The sequence below is a fragment of the Diadema setosum genome, chromosome 13 (assembly GCF_964275005.1).
Source record: "Diadema setosum chromosome 13, eeDiaSeto1, whole genome shotgun sequence".
Lineage (NCBI taxonomy): Eukaryota > Metazoa > Echinodermata > Echinoidea > Diadematoida > Diadematidae > Diadema > Diadema setosum.
The window spans coordinates 29,550,856-29,576,066 of NC_092697.1; the positions used below are offsets into that span (position 1 = coordinate 29,550,856).

The 25,211-nt window shown below is 39.0% G+C and overlaps 1 protein-coding gene across 1 annotated transcript in view; it reads left to right on the forward strand.

The window, feature by feature from the left end:
* Positions 1-4,734: 4,734 nt before the first annotated feature.
* LOC140236993 (dual specificity testis-specific protein kinase 2-like) overlaps positions 4,735-25,211 on the forward strand; it is a 123,444-nt gene continuing 102,967 nt past the window's right edge. Inside the window, exons 1-3 of the mRNA XM_072316940.1 lie at positions 4,735-4,902; positions 11,484-11,842; positions 18,450-18,571. Of these exons, the coding sequence (XP_072173041.1) occupies positions 11,552-11,842; positions 18,450-18,571 (413 nt within the window). The 5' untranslated portion in view covers positions 4,735-4,902; positions 11,484-11,551. The remainder of the gene's footprint in view (positions 4,903-11,483; positions 11,843-18,449; positions 18,572-25,211) is intronic.

Consider the following 25,211-nt stretch of genomic DNA (forward strand, 5'->3'; position numbering starts at 1 on the left):
GGGGCGCAAGGGGGGCACGTACCCCGGGCGCCACTCCTTGGGGCGCCGAAAACGAAAAAACGGGGGGAAAAGAAGAAGAAGAAAAAGAAAAGAAAGAAAAAAAAAAAAAAAAAAAAAACCTCGCCCAGACCGGAAAGGGGGGGGGGGGGGGGGGAATGAAGAAAACCAAATCAGACAAGATAAAAACAAAAATGACAATGTTTATTGTGGTTCGCACAAGAATTCCATGTTTTGTAAGCTGCGCTCGCTCGCCAAAATTTATATATATATATAAAAAAAAGAAGATAAGAACAAAACGTGAAGATGACGCGGACAAAATGACAATGTATATTGTGTTCATACATGCCATCGTTAGAAAGCAGAATGTTACACGGAGCAGCGGCTGCAATTTTATTTCTTTCGTTCTGAAGCGATCGCCCATTGGATCAAACGAGGGCGCCAAAGGTGTCAAACATAGGGGGGGGGGGGGGCGCAAAAAACCAAATCAAACAAGATGAACAAAACGTAATGATGACGCGGAAATATACAAATTTCGGCTCACTCGCTCGTTCTAATTTAGAGTATTTTTTTTCAAGTCCTCAGTTTCTTGGTATAAATCGTTATCTACAAGGCCGTCACTATATCTTGATTAGAATTGTAACATTTAATAAGCAAAAAAATGACAAGAATTCAATGTTTTATAAGCTAAAATACAGAAATTTTCGCCTCGCTCGCTGCGCTCGCTCGCCAAAATTTATCAACAAAAAAGAGATAAGAACAAAACGTGATGATGGCGCGGAAATATACAAATTTCGGCTCACTCGTGCGTACTAATTTGGAGTATTTTTTCAAGTCCTCAGTTTGTTGGTATAAATCGTTATCTATAAGGCCGTCACTATATCTTGATTATAATTGTAAGATTTAATAAGCAAAAAATGACAAGAATTCCTTGCTTTGTAAGCTGAAATACACAAATTTTCGGCTCGCTCGCCAAAATTTATATAAAAAATGATAAGAACAAAACGTGATGACGACGCGGAAATATACAAAAATTTTCGGCTCGCTCGCTGCGCTCACTCGTCAAAATTTATCTAAATTTATTACATTTAAATCACCCTCAAAAGACCCCCTTTTAAGTGCTTGAAAAAGCATATCATGTGGACTTTTTTTACAGTCTCTACCGGGATGGGGTTGGGGTGAACACTTTTTCAGAAATTAGGGGCGCAATTTTCGCGCTTGCCCCGCGGGCGCCGATTTCCCTAGATACGCCACTGTCATGGAGTCTCTCATATTAATGTGTCTCATGACAACAGCCTGCCAAAATCTCTTCAACAAGCAACTTCTATTGATGGTTTTAAAAAGAACCTCAATACCTACCTTTTTAATTTAGATTGACAATATTGTTTACCTGTATACGTATAAGTTAGTATGTGTATGTATATTGTTTGTTTATTGTGTGATTCTCTGTTGTAATGCGATACATTATGTACTCTGTTCTATGCGCCATGAGTATCTTTTTAGGTCGAATGAGCGCTATATAAGAGTTTCTATTATTATCATTATTATTATGAGAGAAAGGTCTCTCATAACGGACCCCTGGTCGTCGTACATGATCATATTAAGCAGAGCGTGATGTTAGAATAAATCTATTATTATCTCTTTGTGGTGTCACAATCCTGCATTGCTTTGTGACATCATTTCACAAATAATACTATTAATTGGAAAGTTTCGTCATGAAAGGTGACGTAATATTTTTAAATAGTACACCATGGGGTGTCAAGTATGCCAACATTCTGACACAGCTGAAAAATATAACACCTATACAGTGTATTCATACCTCCTTGGTAGAATATAGCTGCTGCTCAGCAGCTACGCTACTTGAATCTCGTGTTTCCACCTGTATTGCCATCGAGATGACAGTGAACAACAAAAGATGTTTATTTAGTAGAATGCAGTTAAATGCCTGTAAACTGATCAAAGGGATGGTATAGATCTGGTTGAGAAGGGGCTTCAGTTTTCCAACAAGTTTTTTTTTTTTTTAACCTCTTATGAAACATGAAAGAGCTCTACACACTTTCTAAAGTGTGACCCTCGTGTCCCACCATTTCAGAACCATTTGTTTTACTTTGATTTTGGATATTTCGGCCAGTTCAAAAACAATTTTCCTCAAATAAACTTTAAATTCCTATTGTATGTCCTTTAATAAATTTGATACTGAGTGGTTTATAATCATCTCGCAAACATTCAAAACCTGAATTCCCCACTTCTCAACCAAAACTATATACGATCCCTTTAAGACATTAATCAGAAGAACGCGAATAATGTTTTGGCGCGCTCTAAAAGCACAAACAGGATTCAACAACTGTCCGTCTAATCAATGGTTTGTTTTTTGTTTTTGTTTTTTTTTTTTTTTGGGGGGGGGGGGAAGAATAAAAGAGAACGGGATATACATTAGAACAACTAAGGATACATTTTGTTAGTACCTTGATACGAAAAGAAATAATCAACAGAGCAAGTTTATTTATGAATGATATATAGATGATTAAAGTTCTATGCAGGTGCCGGTGATTAAAATTAAATAAACATATATACAAAAATGTATTGCATACCAGAAAATTTTAGTTTCAAATTTACTATAACTACATCATGACTATAGGAGATTTGCTCAAGGAGTGTTTCCTGTAACTATTCCCCTGCATGTTTGACTTGAATACCAAAATAGGCATAGCACAATAGCATACCGTATATAACTTCAACCAAAAGAAAAGTATGATGGCAAGACGTAATCCAGGGCTCCACACTAACTTTTTTTTTGGTGGCCCGATGGGGCCACCAAAATCATCAATTTCAAATTTTTGGTGGCCCGAGAGAGAAATTTGGTGCCCTGAAAAAAAAAACAATCAAAAACATTAAAAGTTCTGTTTGCATGCATTTATGCATTTCCGGCGCAAAAAGTTACGAATATATTGACATACTTTTCAAAAAACTTTTGGTGGCCCGAGGCGGGCCACCAAATTTGCCCTTTTTTGAAATTTGGTGGCCCGACTTTCATTTTTGGTGGCCCTGGGCCACCGAGCCACCGTTAGTGTCGAGCCCTGCGTAATCCATGCAATTCTAATTATGTGCCTTCTTTAACTCCGATCAACACTATTAACATTGGCTCTACACACCAAATTGTAGTTTTATTGTGTTCTTCTTTGAATTTCATAATTGTAAGAACGAGCACATACTCATTGAAAATGTGTTCTGTGCCTCAATAAAGTAAATGATTTTGGCGTGAAAACGTAATCCGATTAGAGGTGATCTTTCAAACGTTTTACAGGATACAGAGTGTGTAGGGTTTTGTTGATAGGGCTTCCATTATAGGCCTAGATAACACATCTCCGCAAGGTTGAGTAAAAGAGCTGCCATAATTTATTATGTTTACATCAGTGGCCCACTTGTGTGTTTAATGTTATGTTCGTATATAATCTTATGACACTTTGCCCAATAATGTATTAATCATTTCCATGCAGAAAATGAACATAACCAAAAAGAAAAAAAAAATGATTAAGCAACTCTGAGATCAAAAAAAAAAAAAAAAAAAAAGAAAGAGAGAAAACAAAAATGTAAGTTGGGGCAATCTGGAAGTGCTCTTTTCACAGAAGGATCTCATACTAATTTAAGTGAAGAAAAATCATCCAGATAATTTTCTTTTTTGAATTCACTTTGCTATCAATAAAGAAAATATTGCATCATGACAACTCGATCTTCAAAACTGGTGTTCAATCAGAGTACGATTTTTAAAGTAATCAAAGACTCTGAGATACAATTTTTGAGTGTTCTTACACTTTTGATTCTTCTTTCATTTCTTTTCACATGCGTTACGTGTGAAAAAAAAATGTTTAACAAGTTGCCGCGGAAATGAAATTCTTAATCATACATGCATTTACGTAAAGCATCTGAATGCGATCTCACATTTTGTGAGTGTATGTGTGTGTTCTTATTTTTAGTTGACATGTATAGTAATTTTCATGCAGCAAAGTAAAAGAGAAGAAGGTAAGGGTGCATTCTCGAGGGAAGCAATGTAAAACAATAAAGTACAAAAAGACTAGCATTTTCACTACGTTTTGGTGTGGCTATGTCCAATGGGAGGGATTCTGATTTTTTTTTCCCCAATAAAATTACTCTTGTACGGAGCATTCATCGGATAATGACTCGGGCAACTTAGTGACGCCCTGTTTTCGCTGAGCGATCACATAGGAAGGAATGGAGCATTGTGCTGTAGATTTTAATTCCATTCGTATAAGTGTGACACAAGCTAATCCCGAGTCCTGACTCAAACCTCAAGTAATCCACTTCGGTCGTTTACAAGGGGGTTACTAGTAATCTGTTTCATTCGGCATTCTGTACAGTTCGGTCTGTTCGTTTGTCTCGAAAGTTTTTGCGGTCACGGTACAAACAATAGTGACGACAGGTGGATTGCAGTTTGCCGCCCTCTCTTGTGCTCATACCGTGGAACACTACACACTACCAGTATGCCTTCGTGTGAATGGTTTGTTGACGGAAATAAACCAGGCCGTGCGTGGGAACGCTGGTCTGGAAGCTGGCTGCAGCGAGCGTACGACTCCGAGCTAGCTGTGCGTATCGCAGCGGGTGAGTGCAGTTACTAGTATCTGCATGGTGACTTGTTACGCACGTATGTATCGCGTAGGCTAGCCGAGCATGTGATGCATGTAGCATACACATTGTAAGTCTTTTGAATGATGTGATGTTGCCAGGTATACCGTCCACTGGATGAGATATCGTCGAGTGCCAGTGACAAGTGTCGCATCTCTCGCTCACTCTGACCCCTGTTTTTGACACGTGAAATCTTCGTTGCAGAGTTTGTCAGACGGTTTTCTCCCCTGTTTTCACCCGAGAATATGTCTGCCACGATGCTGGGTAAGTTGTTTATACTTTTATTTAGATTCATGCTGCTCAGTATAAACTGCGACCAGCCCGAACTGTGATGCTGTGTGTACAGACGGAGCGGAGCTCGTAGCCGAGCCCGAAATGTGATAGGGTCTATTTTACACGGAACGCCCGGGGTTTAGAGCAGCTCGCAACGACTTTCTACTAAATATAATTCCAGTAATATTATTAGGAGCTATTAGAGATGTAGAGATCTAGACCAGAGCCATTATCGGTCTATGACAAATGTTTAATGCATTTGTGCATGCATGCATGCAAATGACAATGCCCGACTCGGGTCCCAGGGATAAGTGATTTTCGTGGTCACATGCATGCATGAGCATGGCCTTTCTGTATATGAATCTTGTATCTTTGAATTGATAGGAGTCTCAAGACAGTCAAATTAGTGGAAGACAGAGAGTATATAGATCTCTATCTCTAATTTTATTCATGTTTTGTGCCTTCCAGGGGGAGAAAAAGCAGCATTCGGCAACAATAACAGAGACTATAAATTTACACGTACAGGATCTAACGCGACTAACGTTTTCTAGACTCCACAACCTGCATCGTATGACATGGTTGGTTTGAAGAATGGCAAAATTCTAGAGTTCCAGGCTTTACATTGATGTTACCATGTCGTTAGGTAGGAGGGTGGATCATATTACCGGAATGTTCGTGTGCATTTTAATTTCGCAAATTTCGCGAGCGCCAAGATTCACAAAATAAAAATGCATGCGAAAGTTCTTGTCTGCACTAAGTACCCCGGTATGCATTGAACACCAGTGGCAATTCGCGAAAATTTCATGCCACGAAAAAGGCTGTCGGCTCCAATTCACAAAAATTTCACGCCGCGATATCATGTTACAGTATACGGATGCCTGCCAGTCCTGACGTGGCCAGATAATCGAGTCCTGTATTCACAATGTCCTGAAAATTATGAATTTTGCAAAATTATGTAAATTATTTGCCCCGATTTTTGGAAAATAGACTTCCGATTTAACCCCTCTTCAAAAAGTTATCTTTGAGGGCGGTGCAAAATAGCATTATTTCAGACACAATTTTCGTAATGGAATAATTGACATCTTTCACATCTTATCCATGCGCCAGAATCACTATTCATACCCATGATCACCGTACACATTCGTACCGAGTGGATGACAAAGAGAAAAATGGCAAATGAGGCTCAAATTCTACATTGTACTGTAAAAGATCGAGCATGAATTTTTCAAACAATTTACGCAATGAAATATTGTGATAAATTTACATCTTCTTCTAAATCTGAGGTGAAATGATAAATCTTAGCATTGCTATATTTTAGTGTTGCATTTTTGATGGTTTTTGCCCGTACAATGCTCAGAGAAAAGTAACACATTAATTGATACATTTCTGAAGTTTCTACAAGATTCTTCTTTTTTTTCCATGTAGTAAGTTTTACATGTACAGTCCACCAAACATGCCGAAGGTTTTACAATAAACAGCCCTGTCACTGTACGGGCTAGCCGAAAGTGTATTCAACGCACTACGGGATCTGGATCTAGTGTGTTGGCAGTCATGATGGTGCAGATTTAAATTCATACAGTGACATTAAAAATATCAAATGTGCTGTGAAAAGCAAATTTAATTTCATGTAATAAGCAGTCATACAAAATTTTCAAGTACATAAATCATCACACTTCCAGGAACTATTTTTGTATTGTCTCAGGTGATTGGTCGACTCATCCTTTGCATTACCCAATTGGCGTTTGCCCATTTTCCCCCTCGAATAAAACTTGCTTAGAAAAGGAATTATTATTTCATGGTGTTTTGTAAAGATCCTTTCAAAATGTACAGGTGGTAATATTAAATGATAGGTCAGTTCTGCAAATCAAGTTCTTCTCAAAGACAAGAAAGTACAAGTTCTGTATCATGAAATCTGAAATGCAGACAACCTGTTGTAAAGGGAGACAGAAAAAAAGTGGTCTTCCTGGGCAGATGGTCTTCAACAACAGTTTCATGAATATTTTCTAGGTGTACTGAAGGGAAAGAATTTTAGCGGTCAATACATGTAGTTGACAAGTGTTTTTTTTTTTTTTCTTTCTTTCTTTCTTTTTGTAGACCTTGGTGATTTGTAGCAGGCAGATTTCAGTACTGTACAGTATTTGTGTCTTCAAATGTTTGCTTCTTGGTACAACAGTAAATTTGCTGCATGAAGGTTGCAGCTGAATTGAAGTTCTGCACAAGACACGCAATGCTGTACTCTCGTATTGACACTGCATAAAAGTCACAAAATATTTTCTCTCATGGGGAAACGCATGAAGCCATTCTTTTTTTTTTATGGGTTTTACCCTGTAGCTCTTACAGGTTATTGTGTCCACATCATGCTGTGTACATCAATGACAGACGTGAATGAGTTCCTCATCCTAATTTCAGTTTGATAATCAAATGGATGTACACCACAGTGCATTCATGTGTGGAAAGCAAGAAAGTGCAGACGTTCTCTGCCCTATGAAGACGGCTGCATGGTCAGTGTGTCAACTGTGTGCACATTCTGCAAGAACATGGACTTTATGAATCACGAGGCAAATGAGTACCAGGTATTGTGTGTATTTCATCTATCTTCTAGTGTCCCGGTTTTTGGCAAAGCAATTTCTTTTGGTATGGCAGTGAAATAGAGAAAGTAGAGACACAGGGAATTCATACATTGTGATCATTAAAAAGATATGGCCTATAAAGTGTATTATAGGCTTCCTGAAATGTTCTCTTTAAAATGTAATGTCTGTATTGTTAAACTGATACCCTATACAAAGAATTCAACGTAAAGTCTATGTTATCCCATTCGCTATTAAAAAAACAAAACAAAACAAAACAACAACCAAAAAAAAAAAAACTAGAAAAGCACTATGAGAGCGCAGACCTCCGCCAAGCATGCAGATCATTTCCACCACTGATTTTGTTCTTCCATAGATATCAGTGAGCATTGTGTGCTGAAAGTCGCCCGATTTCCCAAAATGTAAGCCTTTGTTACGTCATATAACCCTCAGCTGCACGGCGCACCTCGCCCTAGCAGAAACTAGAGCACGCACTTTAGTGCGCGCATGCAAACCTCAAATACATTGTACGCGCAGCCTGAACTCCCAAGTTCATTGACCCTACCTGCCAAAATACCAAAAATCCTTCATACATGTAAATTCCAAAAAAAAAATCTCGGATCACCACCTAAAGTTAATTGTTTGTTACTTGTGTCATTCTTAACCTTTCCTGCAAGTTTTATGCAAATCCGTTACTTACTTTCTGAGTTATTTTGCACACGGACAAACTAACTAACTAACACACAAACCAACGGTACCGGTAACGAAAACATAACCTCCCCCCTTGGCGGGGGTAATAAAACATTATGAATGGTCAGCATAGGGTTAGTGTGACTGTAAAATATAATCTTTAGTGCTGATTGATTATCAACCAACTTGTGACTGATGAGTCTGGCCTTTCCTGTAAAAATAGTCTGGCACTCTGCTGGGCCTCAAGAATATGAGAGCATTCGCTGCCAAGTGGTGCACATTACTTTGTTAGTCTTAAATTACAACCATCAGGTAGAGTAGTTAGAGAGTTGCCAAGAACGTCTGGGTTTGTGTTTTCTGTAGACATTGTGTAGTACGGTTAGGTGTAGTACTGTACTGTCATCTGACAGCAAGTGGCCTTCAGAACAAAACGTTTCTTTGCAGTTCACCTGGCGGTTTTGTTTTCAAACACATGACACCGGCAGTGTACATTGTACACTTGTCCCTCAAATACACGTATAATATGTGTACCCTCGAGGATTATAAAGCTGTGTAAAAAGTCAGTTTCTGTGGTAGGTTCCACTTGAACAGACAATAATGGTCATTGGTATCGAATATTTGCTGTTACACTGACATGATGGGATCAAAGATGGCGTGCTATTTTTAGGGATGTGGTCACGTTTTGGGCATGTGCAGAGTTGGGAAATATTTATTGTTCAGTGGCCAAAGTCAGTCAGAAGAGAGACATTAAGAGTGCAAGTTTGTTTCACATCACATCCACAGAGCCACTGAGGAGGAAGTTCAGAGTAAATGTGTTGTTTAAACTGTCATTTCTTCATCATGCTTTGAGCATGTAATGTTTACCTTCGTGCCATACGTGCTCTGTCAATTGTAGGTTCCTTTTAAAGGAAACTTTTAATATTAATTTAAATTTCCAAACAGGGGGAGGAGAAATAGAGGGGGAGTAGTTGGGGATGATATGACAAAAAAACAAACAAAACTGTCCAGTATGTTTGAAATCCTTGTCTCACAAGGAAGACAGGATCACTGGTAGTGTTTGAACAGCGAGAGGGGATAGTACAGTATTTACCCTGTGCATTATGTTGGCTGAAATGGACGTCACGCACAAGTATGGTTTCAGGATATGAAGGCGAATTGGGTTCTGTGCCTAGACTTCCCCTTGCAAGCCTGGCCGTCCGCCAATGATGGCATGAGGCCTGATTTGAAAATGGAATAGACAGGCGTCCAGGGTCGTTTAGACTCAACCTGGTGCTTTTCCACTTTATTTCAGAATGGCATGACAGAGTTGTTTAAAATTAGAATTCAGCTATGCATGTAGATAGTGGTTTTGGTCAAAAAATCTTTGAATTATCCTGAAAATAAACGTGAATCATAATCCTTAAAAGCCTTTTTTTTCCCCTTTTTTTTCCTTTTTTTTTTTGCCAGTTATAATTTCTACAGAGTGTGGATTTCAAGTTCATTCTGCTTAATTTTGAATGCATGTTTTTAGATGCTGAACAGTTGAACCTTGTAAACCTTGTGTAGGAGAATAATTTTTGAACAGCGCGGCCTTGTATTAGCTTCTACGTAGGATGATGTTAACTATACACAGCCCAGTCGCTGTAAGTACTTTGTAGCTACAATCGCATAGCGTACTAACAGTGTCTGGTCGGGCTAGGATGGTGTGAGCGTACAGTAAGTATTGTACATAAGGTGTACCTGGTGCAAAGTGCACTAGTCTTTCATACTGAAGCACATCAGGAGTTGTGAGCGTAATTAACATTTGTTGTATGGAATGCCACATGCCTTTTGAGCAGTCAGCAAGGAAAATCTGTCTTTTAAAAGTGTCTGAACAACCAGGATTTTACTAAGAAATATATCGAAACTTCTAAATGTATCGAAAGAGTTTGCAACTTTAATAGCAAACAAGTTGAATAGGACGTTTACAAGTCTGAAACTGCTTCTCGATAGTTCTGAAACTCTGTTGTTGATTTTGTGATTTAAGCTTCTTAATTTTGTCCTGTGGGACAGTTGATTTATACCAGTTTCCTGGTTCACGTAATGGAATAGTGAATCCTGTTTTACCAGTTAACTTATTGTACTACCCTGATACTTCTCTTCAGAAGTATTAAGGCTGATCAATGCATTCGTGACATGAGTGAGTGAAAGATTCCATCAAAATTCCTTTCTTTTAAAAGTTTCCTTTACTCCCTCACTGTACAAGTAAATATCTTGCGGATTGTGAGTCCGTGTAGTGTGAGGTATTGCACATCGTAATAGGTAAATCTTAAAATTAAATGTTAACACTGTGAAGGTGAATACACACTGTGTACGTTGTATGTGTCCAACAACATACAGAATATACTGTATATGAGTGTTTGATGTTATATTAAAAGAATCCTGTAATAAAGATTTGTTGTTGTTGTTGTTGTAATCCAAATTCAAGAACCTTTATATTGTAGTAAGGGATATTGTCCAGCTGTAATGTAGGCAATACAGTTGTAAAGGCATGGTGTTTCAGTATGATACGACAAGCTACTGCAAATCTTCATACATATCACACTTTGTTTGTGACATGCTTAGTCATCATGGAAAAAAGTTCTAAGTTTAGAAATATTGAGTTTACAATGTCATGCTTCCTTGTTCTACATTATGTATACTCTACAATGTGCATCCCTCCTGTCAACTGTGTTCCAGCGAATTTAATATATTAAATATTAAAATCACTATTTATCTATTCTATGTAAAACAGATGAGGGAGTTGTGAGATGACTACACGTTTTAACCCATTGAAGACGAGTCCCGAGTTCACTTGGACAAGTGTCTATGGGAAATGTGTGTTGTAAAAAAAAAAAAAAAAATCAACCTGTCCTCAATGGGTTAAAGGGACTGTACAGTACTGGTTGAGGTAGGGATTCATGTTTTGAACATTTCTAAGTGAGATAATGAAAAGCCTCTTATAAAATATTAAAGAGCATGAAATTTTAAGAAGGATTCAACATTTATTTGATGAAAATTGGTTTTTAAATGGCTGAGATATCAAAAAAAGTGCTAATAATAAAAGGCGACATGCCCCAACTTTATTAGTATATCTTTGTTTCACCTTGTTTTTGGATATCTCAGTCATTTCAAAACCGATTTTCATCGAATAAACTTTTGATACCCCTTAGAACTGCATGCTCTTTGACGTCTCACGAAACGTTAAAAGCCTAATCTTCACCTCGACCAGAACTGTACACACCCTTTAATATGTGATTATTAGAGAACTGATTTTATTAAGACAATAATCTTTTTCATCTTCGAATTTATGCACAGAATCTCCAAGATGAGAACAATACTCATAGAATACCCATCGAGGTGATACCTTCTTCCGTCCCGTTACCATGGATGCCGTCCCGTCCACCAGCAATGGGTGCCCCAATGGTATCGGCAAGCCTCAAGGAGAAGAGGGCGACATCCCGCTCCCTCTGGTCGGTAGGCCGTCCCCATCTCCGTTGCCGGGGAGCATCCAACGGCGCTTCTCCACGCAGGGTAACGACTTCCACATGCGGTGCCGCGGTGCAGGGGAGTCCACCTCCTTTGGGGGGCGGGCCTCACCCCTCACCAACATTGTCTTCTTGGAGGATTTCACCAAGGAGGAAATTGGAAGCGGCTTCTTTGCCACTGTATACAAGGTAAAGTGTGCTCTGTATTTATGTACAATCAATTAAAATATCATTATACTCGTTGGGTGATTTCAAGTTCAGTGCTAGTGCTAGTGCTAGTGCTATCTCAGCTCTTGCACCGGCGATAAAACTGAACTTGAAATCACGTCGGTGTTGGGAGTTGACCTCAAAAATTATGACGTATTTCCGGTTGCTGGTGCTGGGCTCGGTGTTGAATGTCGTCTGCTGAACCGAGCTCCGCCGTTTGTGTTAGCGATTTACATGCTTTTCCCCTATAGACTAACACTAGCCCCTAGGGATTATCATTTTCTTCATTTCAAGTTTGGTGCTGGTGTTAGCGTTGCCGTGCGAGACCCGTATTACTTCCATAAGAGATGCACGTTTTACGTGCAAAGTCTATGCTAATGCAATGGTCGCCCACGTAAAGAACATGAACACTCCAGACATGGCTATGGAAATCTGAGCCTGGGAGCAGAATAAAGATAATTTTGTTTTAAAGAAGGGATGAAATTTGTGGCATTTTAATCAGTCTTCCTCGTTACGTGTCTAAAACTAAGCAGTTTTTGCTACATCTTTTTATATTTGACTTTTAACTATGCGCCACCACTTTTTTCGTTGCGCAATTCCCTCGGAGCTCGCGGTGCTGTGATTCCAACACCTAGTGCTGGTGATCGATAATTTTGATAGGTATCGCTTCGTTAATCTGACCGTCGGTGTTGGAGGTCGATTTAACGCTGTTATTTGGGGGCTAGCACTAGCACTAGCACTAGCACCGAACTTGAAATCACCCATTGGCACCTCCCCCCCCCCCCCAGAAAAAAACAAAAAACAAAAAAAAAACAAGCTTTAAACTAGAAAAGCACTCTGAGAGCGCAGACCTCCGCCAAGCAGCTACTTTCCACCGATGATCTTGCTCTTGCATAGAGATCAGTGATTTCCACCCATACGTACATGCATGCTGAAAAACTGCCCGATTTCCCAATATTGTAGAAGCCTTTCTTATGTCATAAACCCTCAGCTGCGTGGCGCGCCTCGCTCTAGCAGAAACTAGAGCACGCACTTTATGTAGTGCGCGTATGAAAACCTCAAAAATGTGCAGCTTGAACTCCCAAGTTCATTGACCTCACCTGCCAAAATATCAAAAATCCTTCATAAAATCCATAAAAATGTCCGGATCACAACCAAAATTTAATCATCTATTCCTTGTGTAATTCTCAACCTTTCCTGCAAGTTTCATCTATTACTGAATCCATGCACGACTTTTTGAGTTATTTTGCACACGGACAAACAAACCAATGGTAATGAAAACATAACCGCCTCCCTTGGCGAAGGTAACAAGCAATCAAACTTCAAAGCGGTGGAAATACGAAAGAAAATAGGGTATCTGCAGGAGTTACAAGCAGAAGTAGAAATTGTAGACAAAATCTCTGGTGTAAACTGCACATACAAATTGTACGTGTACATGGTACATATACGTAGATACAGTGTTGTACGTGATATACATTGTACGTGTCATTTCAGCCATTCATTTCAATACCCACTATTAAAGACCTTTGGTAAACCAGGGAGTAGAATGTGAATGTGGTTTTTACTTCTATTCAAGTCTAAATGACAGCAACATATTGTAAATTTGTCTTCCATACATTGTGGGAGCAATACAAGGTAGTTTCTGGATTCTACTGTAAACACCCTCAGGCAGTTGCTCCACCATAATTTACAGAGCCTCTGTTCAGTTTGTATGCTCAAAATGGTAGTTTGATCGGAATTTGTCATCCTGTGCACTTCTTCTTTTATTTATATAATACAATGTCCTCAAGCCATAGCTGTGTCTACTATTGGTGGAAATGTGAATTTGTTGAATACTTTGTGAAAGCAAGACAATTGTGCATTTTTGCAATAACATATACAATGTATGGTAAAGCTATGATGGCATTGTGACAAGTGTAAAGGAATGTGAACTTCAGACTCTACTGTTGGCAATGGGGGGGGGGGGTCACTCTAGGGACAGTATAAAAGTCAAACTGATGTGTGACTTCACTGATTTTGTACTCTGTTATGTCCTTGAAATTTCTGTGGAACTCATAATTGTTTTACAGTGTAACCAAGACATTCAGTTACTCCAATAGGTTTTTAATACTGAAGGCTTCAATTGTGAAGTTGTATGGGAAGTCTCCATGGTTAACTCTGCATTTGCACTGGTTTTTATTCAGGTCATGACAAAAGTGTAACAATTTCATGATGAAAAGGACATTATAAAACACTATTATATTAGAATTACTGTCGTAGCATTGTAGGCCATTGAGCTGACATAGAATGTAGGCCTAATTTCTCTGTTTGTTTGTTTGTTTGTTTTTTATAAACATGTGAAATTGTCAGGTTTGAAAATACTTGTTAAATACCTACGTGTATAAAGTCTAACACACACACAAAATAATAAGTTCCGTACAATGAAACAAAGGTGTTTTTTTTTTTTTTTTTTTGTAATAACGATAGGGGAAAAAGTTTTTTTTTTTTTTTTTTTCAAGTGGCCTGAAATCATACTACCAACTGTTTGAAAGCAGCAAGCATGGACTCAAAGTTCACCTGTTGCACCATTTCAGTTTTGTATAATATACAGACCCTGTGTACAAAAGTTACAACAAACATCCCCAGAGGTGTGTAAAGGTTTCCACTGCTTCTGTGGAGATGTCATGACAAGGAAATTGCATTTGATATTGTGCTAGCATCTCTGTAGCACAGTTGCTCCATGACACTCATAAAGAACACTGTTCTCAAACCTGTTCTCAAAACAGTTTTCATTTTTAGAGATCCCCCTCCCCCAAGTTTGTTTTACATTCCTTGATGTCAAAGGTCAGCATCATGAGGGGGTAGAATTTTGACCCTTTTGCCTGGTTTCCATGGTAGAGGTTATTGGATTTTTCATACCGGTAGTTTCCCCTCACTGCAACAATATCACCATTTTTTTTTTTCTTGAAACCCATTAATCATCTTGGTAACCTGCCAATGGAATTTCATTTTCATCAGAATGTTTGACTGTAGTCTAACCTGTAATTCTTGTTGTTGTTTTTTGAATGTGTAGGAGTAAAACCACCATGTACCCATTTTTGGATTGTGACTGTAATATGGATTGTACAATACATGCAAATTCACCACAGAGGACAGTTTGATATTTGGGTATTTCTGTATAAAAGCCATGATTAGATTTAACAGAGGATTGGAAGCCTTCACATGAAATGAACAAGTTTTGTTACATTTGTATTTGTGTTATAAAGGAATGCCTGGAAAGTTTGCTTGTAATGGTTGCTTGGCTGATGAAATATTGTTCGTACAATGTTACAAAGCCAGTGTATGATAAGGGGCATCTGATTCACATCTTTTTGCTATGATTAGCCTACAGCTTTACAATATCAACAGTTTCCATGGAAACATAGACGTATATTACAGGGTCAGCTATACATGTAGTTCACAATAATGAGTATTGTAGCAATGGGCTCTATTGCAAATATCTGTAAGAAGTAGACCCCTGAAATACAAACATATTAATATTCCACTTTTTACAGATTTTCTTGTATAGAAACCTCAGTCATGTGTCATGTTCTGCATCATCGATGTATGATATTTAAAGTACATTACAGACAAATTCTCGTTGGGGATATCAAAAAGTATCTGAATTTGAGATTATTCCTTGCCTGAACCTGATTTGTTATTGGCATTCCCAATATACTCAGTGATTTATGAACATGCCTCTCCCTAAATATGAGCTCTCCCAATTTTCAATTTTTGAAATTTCTAATTATCGTAAGGTGGCCCAGTATCACTTCAGTGCCATTCAAGTGCCAAATATTAGCTCAAACCACACTTTCCTTACATTTGTTTTTAAATGAAGATAGCAATGAGCCTTATATTCATCTAATTTCCTCTGTATTAATTTTTTTTTTTTGATGTGAATACTTTAAATATTTCCTACTGTTTGCTGTGAGATATTTACATCAGGAAATTGTTACTTTTTCAATGTCACATTCATAAACATTCAGCACTTCACTATACACACTGTACACAATCATTGTACAGTACTGTATCTGTTTGTTTAGAGTCATAATTTAGCCTGAAGCTTGCGTAAAATGACAAATGATGCATTTTTTAGCAGAAAAAAAGAAGAGAATTTCCAGTAACACTTTTTAACATACTGTATAAATTTTGGGAACTGTTAATTACACAAATTAATACATTTGGTGCATCACGCGTTACCCCGGGGTACCGTAGTACCCTGGGGTACCATGTTGTGTTGCGCCACCTCACGTCCACTCGAGGACAGCCGCAGAGAAATGCATGCACTGTGTGTGTGTGTCATTCCCATGCCACTGCATGTGATACAGTATACATGGTATGCTGTGCTACAATATGTACATATGTAGCAATATATAGCGTGTGCTTCAGTGCAGTGCAGTGGCTCGCGCGCGCTAGCTCCAGCACCAAAATAATTTCCCCCTTTTTTGCACCCAGGGTACAACCTTTTGAAAAAAAGAAAATAATTCAACAAAATGGCTGATTTTTATTTGGTACTCCGGGATACCATTTATGTCATCATTTAGTCCTGCAGATTGCAGGCAGTGTATGTGGCATTATGGCATCATCTGTGGTATTGATGAGTTGTTGGCATTTATAATGGCATTGATTGTATCCCATGCCCTTTGTACATCATTGACTGATGGAGCCTTTTCATCATTTTGTAGCTCTAGCTGATACAGTTAATACCTTTGTGGGTGTTCCGGAAATGTATGCTAGATTAGCCATGGGAGCAACTGGGTGTGAAGCCACTGGACTTGAAGTAAATCACTGCCAAGGCTGAAGTGATCAGTGGCCTAGAATTTATCCTGTTATGTTTGTTTGTTTGAGTGACTGTTGTTTTTTTTTCCAAACTTCATGATAGGAGGGAAAGGGACAAAATACTGTATATATGGCGAATATTTCACGAGGTTTTTATTTTCGCGTATTTCGTGAAATTAATGACACAAGAAAATATTGACTCTGATCCCAATGTGAATGTGACGTATGCATGTAGAGTTCTCCGTTCAGTACAGGACTCCACGATCGCGAATTTAAGCACTTGCGAAATCGTCGGCAAGTTCCGATTTGCAAAATCGTCGGCAAGTTCCGATTCGCGAAAATTTAGACTCGCGAAATATATGCCGTATACAGTAGTGGTTGAGGGGTGATATGGTATAAAAAAGGTTTGTGGGGATGGGGATGGGGTGGGTTAAGAAGTGAAGGTGAGACATCTATTTTCTGATGGGTCAGTCTGGAGAGAGGTAATTAGCAGTTTACAGAGCAAACACCTTGACATTTCAGCAGCTGAAAATTTTATGACTACTGAAGCTGCTGTCAAATTTAATAGTCTGTGGATGTCTGTTAATAGTCTGTGATGTATTTCTAGTGTGAAAGTGCTACACTGTAATCGGTAGTGTCTTGTGATACTACACTGTATTATCTATGGAAGTGAAAAAGAGATCATCTTCTCTCAGCAAAGTCAGTCAATGCATTTATTAACTACTGAAGCCAAGTTTTCTGCATACACTGTAAGTGACTGCTCTCCTACCAAAAGAGGGTACATTGTAGCTTGCCTTTGGGTTTTCTAAAACTGGTTATTTTTATATATATATATTTTTTTTATACATGTATGCGAATTCAAATGTGTACAAACTTGTATCTAAAAAAAAAAAAGAAAAGAAAAAGAAGATATTTGTCTGAGAGAAGCAGATGACAGAAACTATTTTTTCCCCAATAAACAGCTACGGCCACCTACAATATTTTGAGGACTACAATGTATGATGTGCTATGTACAAGTGTACAGTATTTCCCTTGGACTTGCTACATACCCTATTGTCCTTTATACATGTATGTGTGATTTTTCTCAAAGGATGACTTTGGAATCCCGCCACCCCTTTCTACTCCAGATATGATACACATCGATGTATCCATTGTCATGGTGACACTACAATGATGCACATTCTGTTGAGCTTTTCAATGAAAACATGTGAACTGGTTACAGGGCATTGCAACTCTTGGACCATATTTAGGCCTACAGGGATAGAAATCGCAAAGTTACCATTTAATAGGTAACTGTACCTACATTGTATTTTGTAATTCCACACGAAACTTGGCAAGAAAAATCATAAAGTCACCATGTGATTTATCTCTATTCTCACACCCTGCTGAACTACTTTCTTTTTAATAGAAAATGACTCTTGCAGGGTTTTTTTTAATTTTTAATCAAAACAAGGATTTCATCAGCATCAACAACTGTATGGCATGAATAAAAATCATATCTTTTGATGTGTTTTTATGTAGTAGTGGAAAGCGTATGTTGAATAAATAATAGGGAGCATTCCACACGGGAATTCTGTCTATCCCAGCTCCTGCCTCCCTCTTTCTGTCTTTCGTTCACTCCATTTCTATCTCCCTGTTCCTTCTTGTCATCCATGCACACACAAATATGAGTCTATTAATAGTATTTAACACTGTGTTGCTGTCTGAATTTCTCCCTTTAAAAAAAAAATAACAACAAAAAAAAATCCCTCTGCAGTCTCTAATGCTGTCTTTTTGATAATATCCACAGGTGCAGCAGCATTCAACAGGCCAAGTCCTGGCGGCAAAGATTAACACGTGCGAGAACAACTGGGACAACGTCCAGCACGAAATCCAGTTCATGAGTCGCGTGTCGCACCCAAACATTGTCAGGTAAGTCGAACCCTCTCGAACCAGATCTCTCAGCTCCAAGGCTCACACGGGTATAAGCCATGTAACTTCTCAGCTGGCTGGGAGTGAGAAACAGCAATTTAGCAAAGCAACCAAAGGGGGCAGGGTGGAGCGGACCTCCCCCCCCCCCCCCCCCCATTTGAGCTTTTTAGCTCACCTGAGCCAAAGGCTCAAATGAGCTATTGCGATCGCCCTTTGTCCGGCGTCCGTCGTGCGTCGTGCGTCGTCCGTCGTCCGTCGTGCGTAAACTTTTACATTTTCATCTTCTTCTTGAAGACCCCAAGACCGATTTTCATCAAACTTGGCAGGTAGCATCCCTAGGGGAGTAGGAACACAATTTGTTAAAATGGGCACCATGCCCCACCCAGGGGGGCCCCAGGGGGGCCCAAACCCCCCAAAATTAAGGAATCTGTAAAAAATCTTCTTCTCTAGAACCAGAAGTGATAGAGCTAAGTTAATACTATGAGTTAGTACATTGATGACTGTAGTTTCAAGTTTGTTCATGGCAGAATCAGGGGTGCCCCCCTTGGGACCCAGGGGAGGGGTCCTAATGGGGCCTAAATTATACATTTTCATCTTCTTCTTGAGAACCCCATGACCAATTTTCACCAAACTTGGCAGGTAGCTTCCCTAGGGGGTTAGGATCTCAATTTGTTAAAATGGGCACCATGCCCCACCCAGGGGCCCCAGGGGGGGGGGGGGCCAAACCCCCCAAAATGAAGGAATCTTCAAAAATCTCCTCTAGAATCAGAAGTTATAGAGCTAAGATAATACTATGAGTGAGTACATTAATGACTGTAGTTTCAAGTTTGTTCATAGCAAATCCAGGGGTGCCCCTCTTGGGGGCGGGGGGGGGGGGGGGGGGGGGGGGGTTGGGAAGGTCCAAATGGGGGCCTGAATTGTACATTTTCATCTTCTTCCTGAAAACCTCATGATGGATTTTCGTCAAACTTGGCAGGTAGCATCCCTAGGGGGTCAGGATCTCAATTTATCAAAATGGGCACCATGCCCCACCCAGAGGGCCCCAGGGGGCCCCCAATCCCCCCAAATTAAGGAATCTTTAAAAATTTTGGCCCTTATTGTACATTTTCATCTTCTACTTGAGAAGCCTGGTCAAATTTTAGTAGAGCTGTGAATAATTTAGATTAGTGACTGCGTGAAAGGTGAACTTGCGATACTCAGGTGAGCGCTAGACCCGCGGGTCTCTTGTTAACTCACCTGAGCCAAAAGCTCAAGTGAGCTATTGCGATCGCTTTTCGTCTGGCGTCCGGCATACATAAACTTTTTACATTTTCAAACTTCTTCTTGAAAACCCCATCACCGATTTTCACAAAACTTGGTAGGTACATAGCATACCTAGGGGGATAGGATCTCAATTTGTTCAAATGGGCACCATGCCCCATCGTGGGGGCCCCCAGGGGGCCCCCACGGGGCCTAATGCCCCCCTACCCCAAATTAAGGAATATTTAAAAATCTTCTCTGGAAGTATCCATAATCTCGTATAACTATTAACTCCTATAGTCTCCAAAACATCCTGCAAGGGTACAGTGAGGGAATAAAGTAGTTCACTACAGCCATGCTGAGCACTGTCACTGGTCCGATCTGATGGTCCCGGACGAGTAAAAATCACTGTTGGATCAGTAACTTTTCAGGAATTGCTAAACTACTGGTCCGACACGACAGGTAAAATAACAAAAATAACATAGTTGGGGCCATTAAAAGAAGAAACTTGTACAGGACCAGTAAATTTAAGGTTCAGACCAGTAGGGAAAATGAATTACTGTGCCCTGGCTACAAAGTACTTTTTAACATACTCAATCAATACTACATGTACCACAGTTCATAGTTGCTAGATATCCCCCTCCCCCCCCCCCCCAAAAAAAAAAAAAGAAGGAAAAAAAAGAAGAAAAGTATGTTTTGTGATACATGTTGTATCTGCATGAATACTGCAGACTTGGTCTGTAAAGGTTGGTATCAAGTACAAGTATGAAATTTGCCACAGTACTTTTCACTCTCACATTATGTTTGTATAAATTAATTCATAGTAATTTATCATCAAGCAGAATTTTAAGAACTTTGTCATCAGACAAATGTGTAGTAATTTGTTGTTAAATGAAATTAATAGTAATTTGTTGTCAAATGACTTTATAGAAATTTTGCTATCAGATAAATTGAGAGTCATTTGTTTTCTAATGAACTGACAGGGACTTCATTTATTTTGAATTACGACCAAATGATGTGCAGGGCTTTACATTGTTGGTTGGAACACGCTCTCCTGCTCAAGGAAGAAAGCAAACAAACATTTCTAGTTTAGATGAATTCATTGTCAGTAGCACATGAAGAGAAGAAATCCAAACTATGATAGATAAATTAAGTGCTTGGATCAGACCGTGATTATTTGTTCTGTAATTGAGGAGAATTAGTCGTGTGAGTCGCCCAGACAAATGTGCCACTATTCATTATGCATTTATGTTTTATGATCTTTGTGTGTGTGTGTGTGTGTGTGTGTGTGTGTTTGTTCGTGATGGATCACAGTGTAGTCAGGCTAATCCATTACAGTGGTTGCCTCAACAGTATGGTGGCCTTAAAGGTGCCAATGAAAGCGAGAGACTGAATTTTGCCTTGTTCTTTCAGAGTGTGAACTCGAAAATCGCACTGTTCCCAGGGGGGGGGGGGGGGGCTGGCAGGGGAGGGGGTATTTTGAAGGAAGAAGGACCCATTTGGAGTTCATAATTTGTTGTAGATTCCATATCGGCGGTTTGAATGCTGGTTTAACCAGTCAAGAAATCATGTTTAACATGCTACTAATTAGCATCATTACATACCGTACCCCAACACAGGAATGCAAAGCTCTTTGTTAGATCGTGTTTGATGTTGTTGGGTTTTTTTTTTAATCACACTCCTGGCATTTAAAGATGTCATCGTCAGCGACATGGAATACCAACGGAATGACTGTACACATTGACTGCAAAGTCCTCTTGTGTGTACCTTGGAGTTGAGAAAAAGGAGAGAAAAGCTGGTCTTTGAACTTTCTCACGAGTTACAATGGCAGTGGAGAATGTAACTGTTGTCCATTCATTGTCACTTCCCTGTAGGGCATAAAAACTGCATTGTACTACGGAATGTATGCTGTGTAGTTGTCCTACGTTGTATGTGGCACTTTGCCAGATATTTTGACAATCTAAATAAAAAAATGTTGAAGACGGTTGAGGTGAGGCTAGCGCACAGCACACTTCAAATTGTCTGAGCTTCAAAACACTCTTGTACACGTGTCCCCCTCCCCCCCCCCCCCCCCCCCCCACACACACACAGAGGCAAGGATACAATACATTGTAGTCTATGGTTCAGACATCATTGGTTTGTTTATACAGTGTACACTACTGTAATGCTAGTTTAGACATAAGATGACATCAGTACACTCGTTATGTACACTGAGTACTTCTAACACGCTGTAGACAGCAGCCGCATGTGTGTATTTTTTAATCATTGGCAACAAGTTAGATACAATTGCACAGTGCTAAGGAGTTTTATAGATAGAGAACATCTGCATACAATCTATGTTAGGCCCTACAATATGTATGCATCGCGTAGACTTGATGAACTGCAGAGCTGTATATGTGGGGATAACGCAGACAGTTGTATGTAGAGCTGCAATCGTTGAAGACTTAGGAATCCAGAGAATGCAGTGAATGTCTGACATTGACTGTAGATGTCATGATCACATTTTGTCTGCCTGTGGACCAGATTGGTTGCACCAAGACACTCGCTCACTGTCACTGTCAGTAAATTGTGGGTTTGGTTTTGGAGCAGGTTTATCAAAGGTGAATTCACTTGTATTATCATACAACATTGTGTTGGGCAATGATGTGAAAGATGCAATTCAGGTCATTAGGCCATTTCATCAATTTACTTTTAATTTCAGTATCTTTGTAATATACTCTGTATTTGTTCTGCTTCGTGGTTTAGATTTTTTTTTTTTTTTTTGGGGGGGGGGGGTGGGGGGGGGGGGTGGAGGGGTTCCCCTATTACCAGGACCTACAGTTTACATGATTGTACCAGTTGACAATGAGGTTGCAGGTTGTTCAATTCACCTACAGATTCGCTGTGAGTTTGAGACTGGAGTTCTGCACCTGGAATTCAGTTTGTGTAATTTGCTTTTACTACCATGCTCGGCAAGCCTAGGCAAAGTGTTTTGGTCATCAAGATTGACCTTTTGTTATAATGGTATGCATAACATTTGGTATAAAAGTACATTGTATGATACATGTAAACAGACTTGTACATTGTAGTGTGGTCATTTGTGATAAAGCGGTCATGAGAAATTGACTATGAAAATACATTGTACATTTTATTTTGTACTATAAATACTGTTAAAAGTGTGTGTACAAAGAAATTAAATTACAACATTACAAAATTTAGAACCTACAATGCATGTACAATGGTGTTTTTCCCCTCAACATTTCAATGCTATAATGCTTTTTGATAGTGAATAGCATTAATGTTGCCCTTATCACAAATGACTGGATATTTGATCTTGGCCATATATATGACATTGTACCGTACCTTTGAAATTGGCAGTTGTCATATAGTGTAATAAAGAATAACATATTTTCCACATGCTCCAAATAGTAATATCTTCCCATTAAAACAGAGTAAACATTTTATAACAATGACTCACACAATTGTGCTAAACTGTGAAGTGTATTTAAACAGAACATGTGATTGTAGAAGTTTGTCTGTGCCAACACAAGCAAGCAAACTCTAACTACTATTAATCAGCCAAATGAAAGCCACTAATCAGGTATCAAGCTTGCTTTTTTCGTGTGTTTGATGTTGAACCTAATTCTTGTTAAATGCTGTGATTATTTCGTTAACGGAGAATGGTTCAGAGTATTGTTTCCATCAGAACACAGGCAACTGCTGGTACAATCGTAAGCTGTACATTGTATGTGACCTGTCTAATACACATAGGGAGAGAAAAATATTGAAATACCATGTTGTATAATCACTGCATCTGTGTATTTTGTGTGTGTGTATCTGAGTATGTTTAAAAAGGAGAGAGAGTGTGTGTGTGTGTGTGTTTAATAGGGAGGGGTGTTTTAGTGGGTACGTTTGTACTGTATATGAAAATAAAAAGGAAGATACAACGTAGTGTGCATAGCAATGTGGTATGCAGGAATGTCTCTGTGAGAAAGAGAGAAAGAAAGAGAGATAGGGGGAGAGGAAGTGGAAGGAGATGAAGAACTACCTAAAGATGGTATTATGTATGTGTGTGTGTGTGTGTGTGTGTATATATATATATATATATATATGTATAAAGAAAGGGCGGGGAGAGAGAAGGATAGAGCATGTTTTTATTACAGTGTGCACATACCCATGTGTGTGTGTGTGTGTGTGCGTAAAGTGTATATTATGTGTGTGTATGATGGGGTGGGAACAGACAGCTGCCTCTGCAGAGATTTCCTGCACAGAAGCATGGTGTCAGTCCCATGGAATTCGTAAACATAAGAATTCCCATCATTGTTTGAATTGTTTCGAGCTGATATCACCATGAGCTCGTTACAATGTAGTTCAGGTCTAATTGTGTCATTTTTAATGGGGACACCAGTCTGATACTTAAACATTAGACTTTCCATGAACTGAAAATTGTACTTTTTCCATGGGTTTGGTGCAGCAAGGAGGAAGAAAGTTAACAAATAGAGTGGTAAAAGATTTAACTGAAGGACAGCCTTTTAGTGAAAGTGGCCATCAAACTGCAAATTGATGGGAAAGACTGTTCCTGGTCTGCAGAGCTGAGCTTCACACCAACATGCATCAGTGCAAGAGAATTTTAATACACACTTGAGGGGGAAAAAGAATGTTGCAAGAAAAAGTGATGAAATATGTGCTCCTTTGATAGTTATGCCTGAAGGATGTTTAATACAAGGTAGTACTTAAAGTGCTGTGTACAGTAGGAAGAATGCTTTATATTTTGATGTACTTCATGTACAATGTACTTCATGTATTTACTGAGAAGCTTTCATTGTAGGACTCAATTTATGATCATTTGCTCAATACACATTATGCCTTAAACAAATCTTAGTACCCTTAACTGTGAAATCTCTTTTTAAAGTCCCCTCTACCAAAATTTGTTTCCCTGCTGTACTTGTTTGAAATAACATTTGCACAGTTCTATCAAAACGAACTACATGTGTGAGTTCAACATATCTCCTTGTTTCTGAATTCAAGTATTTCATTTTGAAATGTTGCATCTTGATTTCCATTTTATGTTGATTATCATGAAGCTGCAATTGACATTAATACCCCTGCCAGTCTGGAAACAAGACTACACCACCAACTGACATGGTACAGTTGTATTTTACTGTCTTCAGTAGATAGCAATGCCTGTGCATACATAGGAGTTGTAAACAATCCTACAGAGTGGGAGCCACATTGCATAACCGTAGAGTTTAACAGACTGTAAATTGCATCTAGAATGCCTTACGTAATCACAAGGATGGTAGTCTGTTTTGTTGTTTTGTTGTTGTTTATTGTACACATGTACAATACGTACCAGTTTGAAGCAAGGTCTTGAAAATGGTGATATTGATGCTGGGAAGTTTCAGACATATATACTCAAGCT